Source organism: Sphaeroforma arctica, assembly GCF_001186125.1.
Source record: "Sphaeroforma arctica JP610 unplaced genomic scaffold supercont1.1142, whole genome shotgun sequence".
Lineage (NCBI taxonomy): Eukaryota > Ichthyosporea > Ichthyophonida > Sphaeroforma > Sphaeroforma arctica.
In genome coordinates, this window is record NW_014039416.1 from 1 (window position 1) to 8,844 (window position 8,844).

At 46.7% G+C, this 8,844-nt stretch overlaps 3 protein-coding genes across 3 annotated transcripts; 2 read left to right on the forward strand and 1 right to left on the reverse strand.

The window, feature by feature from the left end:
• The first annotated feature begins 475 nt into the window (after positions 1-475).
• Positions 476-1,749, forward strand: SARC_10119 (hypothetical protein). Its single transcript, XM_014295841.1, has 3 exons — positions 476-571; positions 774-988; positions 1,321-1,749. Exons 1-3 carry the CDS (start codon positions 481-483, stop codon positions 1,501-1,503), a joined length of 489 nt encoding a protein of 162 aa, XP_014151316.1. The 5' UTR covers positions 476-480; the 3' UTR covers positions 1,504-1,749.
• A 757-nt stretch (positions 1,750-2,506) lies between these two features.
• SARC_10120 (hsp70-like protein) lies at positions 2,507-5,116 on the forward strand (the record flags this gene model as incomplete). Its single annotated transcript, XM_014295842.1, has 4 exons — positions 2,507-2,951; positions 3,232-3,408; positions 3,571-4,553; positions 4,593-5,116. 4 exons carry the CDS (start codon positions 2,507-2,509, stop codon positions 4,896-4,898), a joined length of 1,911 nt encoding a protein of 636 aa, XP_014151317.1. The 3' UTR covers positions 4,899-5,116.
• Positions 5,117-7,205: 2,089 nt separating this feature from the next.
• SARC_10121 (hypothetical protein) lies at positions 7,206-8,607 on the reverse strand (the record flags this gene model as incomplete). The annotated part of the gene is made up of 2 exons (XM_014295843.1): positions 7,206-8,155; positions 8,466-8,607. The coding sequence occupies 2 exons, from the start codon at positions 8,605-8,607 to the stop codon at positions 7,206-7,208; spliced, it is 1,092 nt and encodes a 363-aa protein (XP_014151318.1).
• Positions 8,608-8,844: the final 237 nt, after the last annotated feature.

Genomic DNA, 8,844 nt, shown 5'->3' on the forward strand with positions numbered 1-8,844 from the left:
ATTTGTATCTATATTTTTTATATATATATGTATATATATATTGTCAGATATCGATACACATGTAGATGCAGAATACATGTATATATATATATATATATGTGTGTGTGTGTGTGTATGTGCGTATGTGTGTGTGTGTGTATGTGCGTGTGTGTGTGTATGTGTGTGTGTGTGTGGATGGGTACGTGTGGGTGGGTGTGGGTTTCTGCGTGTATGTGTCTGTGTCTGTGAATGTCTTTGTAGAAATAGATATCGACATAGACATAGAAATTGAAAAAAATGTATACGTATATGTTATTATCTATCTATCTATATGTCTATATATATATATATATATATATTAGTGTGTGTGTGTGTGTGTATCTGTGTTTGTGTTTGGGTTTGTGTTTGTTTTGGTTGTATTTTTAATTTTTATGTCTAATTTATCTCGTCATGTGCGTCGCTTTCTAATAACTGCGCTTACACGTGACCATACTACAGGATATGGTTGCTTCATTGCACACCGTGATGGACCACATGTACTTCCTGGGTAACGCGAAGAAATGGTTGGGGGAGGCGATGGACGCAGACAAATGTATGTTTATCTACGTAGCACACGCTTGTACGATCTCTATCTATGCGCTAGCCTGTTAATTTACCAATGATCACTGGAAAGACGACTGTACGTTATGTATAGTCCATATGTCTTTCGTGTCGCGTGATGTGGTGCCATTTCTTTCAGTGCGCGTGCTGATACTCTCCTTATCCCGCGTTCATCTGTCATCCCTGTCCTGCAGTGAGTGTGCTCCTGCAAGAACTCGACTGCGCCTTCGAGTGGGAGGACAGCGCCCACGTGAGTGAGTGCACGCGGAAAATGGCGGATGCCTTGCGCGACTTCCACGCGCGCATTGAGGGCAGTGATACAGTAAGCGAGGTCAAGAGTGAGATCGAGGCACACAACAACCTGCACGGATCCGGCGAGGAGGGATCAGACTCGGACAGCATCCTGGTGGTAAGCTAGTTCTATGGAATCGGGGGGTGGGGGGTTACAGAGGTTTGACTAACTGAAGCCAGTGTGCTCTCAGCAGAAGGGTGTTCCGCGGTCCTCACTTCAGTCAGCACTGCGCCGAAAATTCATATGTTCGTCAGCGTACACTTCCTACATAGATTCAAATGTGCGAATATGCATAAGCTACAACATACACAAGTTAGTGTGCACATATATTCCTAAATCCAAAAGAACTGTAGCAATGCTTGTGCTGTCTCGGATAGCCATCACCCAAAGTATACATAATGCTCGCACACTCACATCTTAGCTCTTGCACACTCGATTTCTGACCCCAGGTACTTGTCGGTGGCTTCATGATAGTCTCGGTGTTTGCTGCCGCTACTTATGGAGGGGTGTACATGTACGGCAAACGTCGCAAGGGTGGGCAATTGTTCAACAACGACCGCATTGACGAGTCCATGATGATGGTCGCAGACGAGGACGACCTCGACGGGAGTGATGATGAACTAGCTTTATAATAATCTCAATATTGATGAAGGAGCTGCTGTTACATTCAAAGTTTGATGCAGCTGCAGTCTTGAAACGGCTAAATGGTCGATGGCACCAATGTGTGCTTATGCGCAGTTATATAAGTGGTGCCGAAATCACGCGACTGAGCCATTGTTGGCGTCCACCTCGCCTTCGCCTCATTGTAAATATGAAATAAACAGCAATCACTGCATATCTCGCTCCCTTATTAACTATTGTGATCGGAAACAAATAGAGGCATAAGCATAGCCCTATGTGGTTATAAGCATAGCCCTAAATGTTCGATTTAGAGGGCTGAGGGGGTCATGTCAAAAAACAAGTGAACAAATTACACACGTAGCCCGCCTTTTTTTCCTTTTTTTTTTTGGAAGTAAATACGCATGAAATACTCACTGTATGCAGATTTTAAAATATTTTTTACACAGACCACTGGGCACTGGCACTCAAACACCTACGGCTACGGGGCTATACACGGGATCGAGCTACAGCTTCCAGGCTGCCTAGTCGCCTACTACAGTCCTAAATACAGTCTACACTAAAAAGGAAAAGAAAAGGCTACGTACTACATACTACAGCTGCTTGTCGCTTCTGGTTGTTTTTATGGCGAGTCATCACACGTCATGGCTTTCGTATCTTGCGTGGACGAATAGCAACAACGCCCTGTGCACGACACTGCAAAAAGCCGAAGATATTTATTTATTTTCAAATCACTGGCGCTTTTTACTTTTCAAATCAACCAGAGGCTATGAAATTAAATATGTATCGTGTTTCGTGTATCTATACATACTATGTTTCGTGTACTTATACTGTAACATCGGGAATTTTTTTAAACGCACTGTTCTTCCTGTTCTTCCTATTCTCCCTTTTCTTCCTGAACCTTCACATCTGCCACACCATTTGCTACATACCGTTTTCTTTTCTCGTATGCAATTATAGTAACCGATACTATTACTTCTGAGCTTCACACATGCGACACTCATTATATAGTTAACCATGCCAACGCAAGACAAATCCCCCGTGATTGGCATTGATCTCGGCACCACGTACTCATGCGTTGGTGTTTTCCAACATGGTAGGGTGGAGATCATCTCCAATGATCAAGGAAACCGCACCACGCCCTCATACGTTGCTTTCACTGACACTGAGCGACTATTAGGAGATGCGGCCAAGAACCAGGTTGCTCTAAATCCGGCAAATACGGTGGTTGATGTCAAACGCTTGATAGGTCGGAAGTTTAACGACAGTGAAGTGCAGGCGGACATCAAGCACTATTCGTTCAAGGTGGTCGAACAGAACCAGAAGCCAGCAGTCCAGGTAGAGTATATGGGAGTAGTGAAGACCTTCCTTCCGGAAGAGATCTCATCGATGGTGCTGACCAAAATGAAGGAGACGGCAGAAGCATTTCTGGGGCTCAAGGTGATCGATGCGGTGATTACAGGTAATATTGGCAGTGAATTGATTAAAGTTAACCCTCTCTTGCCTGCTATCTCGATACCAACGAAATTGGTCGATTCTAATGCATTCGTTTCATTAAGAAAAATGTGTATAGTAGTGACTGCAGCTTCAAAACCTTCCTTGCTCCATCTATTCTGACATGATAAAAAACAAGGGTTGTGATCGTGACTAAGTTATTTAGGATGGTTCGAGTGGTGAATCCACACTGTATTCCTTGCTTGAGCCTCAACGTGTATTCCTGACTAATTCCCTGCCTGTAACAGTTCCCGCGTACTTCAATGACAGCCAACGTCAAAGCACCAAGGACGCCGGGGCCATCGCCGGTCTCGATGTGCTGCGTATTATCAACGAACCCACAGCCGCAGCGATTGCATATGGATTGGATAAGAAGGCCGCCAATGAAAGAGAAAAGAAGATACTCATCTTCGATCTTGGAGGAGGTACATTTGTTGTGAGTATGCTGATTATAAACTTATATTTTCATGTACCTATGGTACTATATCTATAATTCAAATAACCACACTCCTATCTAGATATAGATCCACCATTGTGCATATTCAAGATATCCTAAATTTTGCCCACTTGGAACCATTGAATCCCAGGCACATTTGATGCGAGTATACTGACCATTCACGACGGGGTCTTCGAAGTCAAGTCTACGGCCGGCGACACACACTTGGGAGGAGAGGACTTCGACAACCGCATGGTCGCTCATTTCGCGAAGGAATTCCAGCGCAAGCACAGGAAGGATCTCACTGTCAATCCGCGCTCTATGCGTCGATTGCGAACGGCATGCGAGAAGGCTAAGCGCACACTATCGTCATCTGCGCAGGCCTCCGTGGAGATCGACTCCCTCTTCGAGGGTATTGATTTTTACACATCCATCACTCGAGCGCGTTTTGAAGAGATGTGTGCCGATGTGTTCCGCGGCACGCTTGTGCCGGTCGAGAAAGCGCTGCGAGATGCCAAGCTCGGGAAGTCGGACGTCGATGAGATTGTGCTGGTTGGTGGATCTACGCGCATTCCTAAAATCCAGAAACTGCTCACTGAATTCTTCAACGGTCGCGAGTTGAACAAGAGCATTAACGTTGACGAGGCAGTCGCCTATGGCGCCGCTGTTCAGGGCGCTATTCTACGTGGCGACACGCACAGTGCTGTCAGTGACCTCCTTCTGCTCGATGTCGCACCCCTGTCAATGGGTATTGAGACTGCCGGTGGGGTGATGACTTCTCTGATCAAGCGCAACACCACCATCCCCACGAATCAAACACAGATCTTCACCACTTATACTGACAACCAGCCAGCCGTATTTATCCAGGTGTGCGAAGGCGAGCGTGCGATGACTAGGGACAATCACAAGTTGGGTGCCTTCGACCTCTTTGGCATTGCCCTGGCTCCCCGAGGAACACCACAGATTGAAGTAACGTTTGATATCGATGCCAATGGTATTCTCAATGTGTCTGCGCAGGATAAGGCCTCTGGCAAGTCGGAGAAGATCACAGTGACTAACGATGCGGGTTGCTTGAATCAGAAAGTCATAAACCAGATGCTGGCGAATGCTGAGAATTATGCAGCACAAGACGAGGTCTAGAGACAGAAAATAGCCGCCAAGAACGATCTCGAGAGCTACGCCTTCCAGGTGAAGAATTCGGTAGAGCATGATCTCAAGGACAAGATATCCGAAAGTGATCGTCAGGATGTGGTGAAGAAAGCTGACGAGGTCATCACCTGGCTGGACCACAACCAAATGGCGGAGAAGGACGAGTTCGAGTACCAAAAGAAAGAGTTGGAGTCTGTGGTGAACCCCATCATATCAAACGCATACAAACAGGCGGGTGCAGGCGGTGCTGGGGGTATGCCTGGGGGTGTTATGTTTGGAGGGATGGCAGACGCCGGAGGTAGCGGCCCTACGGTTGAGGAGGTGGACTAAGGATAGTCCCAGGCCATTCTACGTTCATGTCTCCACCGACTTTCGACCTATGACCTTTAATACCGGTGCCACTCCACGTATCGCACCACCGACTAATATTATCGTTACCGTGGTGAATAATCTCTCCTAACAGCAGATTGTGTATACACAAGGGATAGGTGATCGAAACATCCATACATTATTGTATTTGCTTCATCCTGAATAAAAAATAGATATCATATGTCGTTTGCCTTGCTTCTTGTAGTAATTCGCAATGTATCGATGTCTACATTTTTGTTTTCCCTATCTATTAGAGAATTGAGCTAACCTGACCTTTAGTATTGAGCTAAACTGATAATTTGAGCGAAATCAGACGCGTGAATCACCGCTAGACCGACAGTCGCGTGCGTGTATCGCTCGTTTGAAGCACAATAATTCCGTTCTGTTTCTCCATCCCGCAATGAAAGCGTACAGTTGCTCAATTACAAACCTTACAGCAGGTTAATCCCGTTTGGTATTTCGGTGTTTGCAGATCAATATTTATTTACCCAGCGGACTTTTCTACAGTGAGCAGTGCTGTTTTTACTGTCGTTCGATGCGCAACTACCAATTGTGAAGCACTCGACTGAAGAAGCACGTAGAGTGGTCTCCGGGAATGTGTGGTGACAGGTCTGGGCTGCTGTGGTTTAGCGTGCATATGTGGATGATGGTGCTGCATTATGAGATGCGAGATCGGTTGTCAAGGAGATTCCAGAGACTCAACATACTAACTAGTCAATCAATTGCATAGATGTACGAAGACAGGCCTCTATACACTCCATGCTACTCTCAAGTGCTTTCGATGGCCAAGTAGTATTGATGACCGTCCTCTCCGCTTCTCTTAACATATATGTGCGCGGAAATGAACACTAGACTGGAAATTCGACACCCGAGTGCATATAAGTGTGTCGATTGTACGCAATCCGTTCCAGAAAATACTTTATTTAGTATAGTAACCCATTGACACCAGCGAAGCCCTGTTTTTACACCACTTGTACAGTCTTTGCGATCCAAATTCAGCTCCATATGTACTAATCGCACGGGAAATAGCGCTGAGTGACGCTGTTGGACTCAATTTGCCAGTGAGTTTTGCTATACTGCATTTTACTACCCGTTGATGATTCCCCGATGATTCCCAGATTGACCTCCCATCAAGTCTTACGCAGGTTTGAAGCTGCACGTGAGATGCATGGAAACGATGATGCCTATCTCAAATACAACATACATGCATACACCAAACTATAAATGCATACAGCTTAATAATGATGTGGCACGCCTCTTCTTGTATCCGGCCCGGCTTCATTGACCGCTTACATCGGTGCTTCGTTCCAAATTCGCTGAATTTATAGTCTATAGCAGAAGTTACCTGAGAGCTAGGTTATAGTTGCTGGTGCCATACTTCAAGCTTACACCCCTACACCTACAGCTAGTTTGAGAACACGCCACAAGTACCCGTGTTCGTAAATACTCCATTCTGACGGAGGCTGGTACATATTTCGACCCATGTGCAATTGGGTTATGTAAGCACACAGAGCAGAAACAAAATAGCTCAGCACCCTTCTGAGAATTTTTATTCTTCCGTGTGCGCCACTACTACTATTCCGGGTATATCCAAGCCCGCCATTCATCCTTTCTGGCCTTAGCAGAAACTATATACAAACGCGTGTATTCCACGTTGTCCGGTGTTAAACGCGATAGTTTGCGTTGCTGAATTCGACGAGCGATCGCAACCACTCCAGCTGACTCGCTTAGTCGAAGGAGATCCCACTACCAAAAAAATGATATTGTATGTAAATATTAAATTACTTAGTCTACCAGGTCCAAGGACAGGTGATGTATGTGAGGGTGTCAACGTAACAACTTACACCACTCACAACAATGACGAGTGCCTGGTATTGAAGTCAGCTCCCGTACGATCATACTTAATCTATTAGCTATCGTTCAGCATCGTTGTCTTCACAGCCTACATCACCGGATACGCCGCCACAACGGTTTAGGGTTTAGGGTTATACTAAAACCTAAACCCTAAATTTTGCGCATGCGAAAAAACTATGCCCGATACAGGTCACATTGCAGCCCATCCTCATTGTCACGCATATACTGAATGGCAGTGTGTCCACCATTCTATATATAGCAGCCGCAGAAAATGCGACATCTTTGAGGTGTGAATAGGCTCGCCCTTGGCTCATCGCCGTCGGTGCCAACTATTAAGAAGTGATCGTTGAAAGTGCCGTGTCCCACGCGAGCGTATGTTCGCGAGTGTGAAGTCGGCTCTCAGAGAAACAGCACTCAACTGGTGAACGGAGAAAGGTCCGACACCGTCTGTGTCACTCGTTCCTTACTCATAGACCTGAAGAACCCACGTTTCTTGCTACTACTCTTAGGTGACTTGGGCGTTGCATCCATCAGATCCCCGTCCTTACTATCTTCTCTATCCCTATCTATACCGGACCTACTAAGTCCCCTCAGGAAATTCCTGCCCGTGTGTGAGCTCCTGGGTGATCCGTTCTTGCTAGGACTCTTGGGGGAGTCCGTTGCCAGACCTTCAGCTATGCTAGTGTCTATCCGCAATGCCGGCGATGACCGAGTGCGCTCGGTTGAGGTCGTGGTGAAGTTCAGCGTACTTTTCTCTGCCGTCTGGGTGCTTGATCGAGCTGATTTGGCGCCCTTCATATTACTTAGTGAGCCTGCATTGCGTGCCGGTGAGCGTGCCGGTGAGCGTGCAGGGCTTTTGGACTTACCCCTGGGGCTGTCGTACTCATGAGTCCGACCCCTCCCGCTCTCATCCTCGTTCTGGGACAGATTTTGCCTCGGCGATGTGACACCTGGACTTGTGGGGGGACCGTCGGCCGGCTTGGTATCTATTTCCAGGGTTGGTGGGGTAGCTCTTTGCTTGCTTTCGGTCCCTCCAGTGCTCTCTGGCCCAATGTCCTCAGTGCTGGCTCCCGAGATCGTCAAGTGCGGCTGCTGCACACTAGACGCATTATCGGTCACAGCCAATTCGGACGCTGAGAGTTGCAGAGCACTCAACTCCTCGGGCGATAGCTTGTCCATCGCTTCTCGCTCCTGCTCCAGATCGCGCTGTTCTTCTATGCTGTAGTGTCGTGCGTGGGCGACCTTGTCGCTCTGTCCGGCGTCTGCTGCGGCCAAACCGAGGCCATGGCGACCAGCGTCAATCGACTCTCGTAAGCGCCGTTTGTGAAGGGACGAGAAGCGCCTGTGCGGATTCAGGCCCAGCCCTAAGGTGATAGGGAAGCAAGAAGTGGTGTCAGAAAACACAAACGAATCCGGAAGAAAACGCACTTTTCCGCATCAGCAACAAAAAACCCTGTGTGGCTTGATATATCACGGTGTAAGGCTGATGTTGGCGTTAGGAACATAAGAAAAACTCAACTCGTGTAATGGAAAGAAATAAGTTGTACAGAGAATACGTGGCAATTGAACAGATAGGACCTCGGAAGCCCACTTCGAGAATGCGTGCAGAATTGGATTCGTTCACACCCACTGGCCATGGTTTAATGCGAATGGAGCCAGCTATTAAACACTTACCAGGTACCCATTTCCAAGCTTTACCGAGAATCCCTCTGATAGTTGGCAGGCCATTGTCTTCCACTTCATCGACAAGGTCCACCTGATCATCCGGAAATAATTCATTGTGTAGGGTATCGAGTTCGCGTCTGATGGTGATCATTTCCTTCTCCGTGTATCGCTTTTCTTTGCTGCGGCGATCGTATCTATAAAAACAAACGTCGATACGATTTTGTGTATGGTGTCATAGTCAACTATGTGCAGAGCAAGATGCGACTCGAGCTGTGAATAAATAAACAAATAAATCCGACAAACGCAATCAATACATAGATTAATAGCAATCATAGCACCGAAACGACTTCAGTTCGAGTGATGAAAAGTAAACAATACACACAATATA

Coding starts and splice junctions, on each gene's coding strand:
- SARC_10119 (XM_014295841.1), top strand. CDS start 481: ATGGTTGCTTCATTGCACACCGTGATGGACCACATGTACTTCCTGGGT. Junction 572..773: donor GGCGATGGACGCAGACAAAT/GTATGTTTATCT, acceptor CCTGTCCTGCAG/TGAGTGTGCTCCTGCAAGAA. Junction 989..1,320: donor ACTCGGACAGCATCCTGGTG/GTAAGCTAGTTC, acceptor TTCTGACCCCAG/GTACTTGTCGGTGGCTTCAT.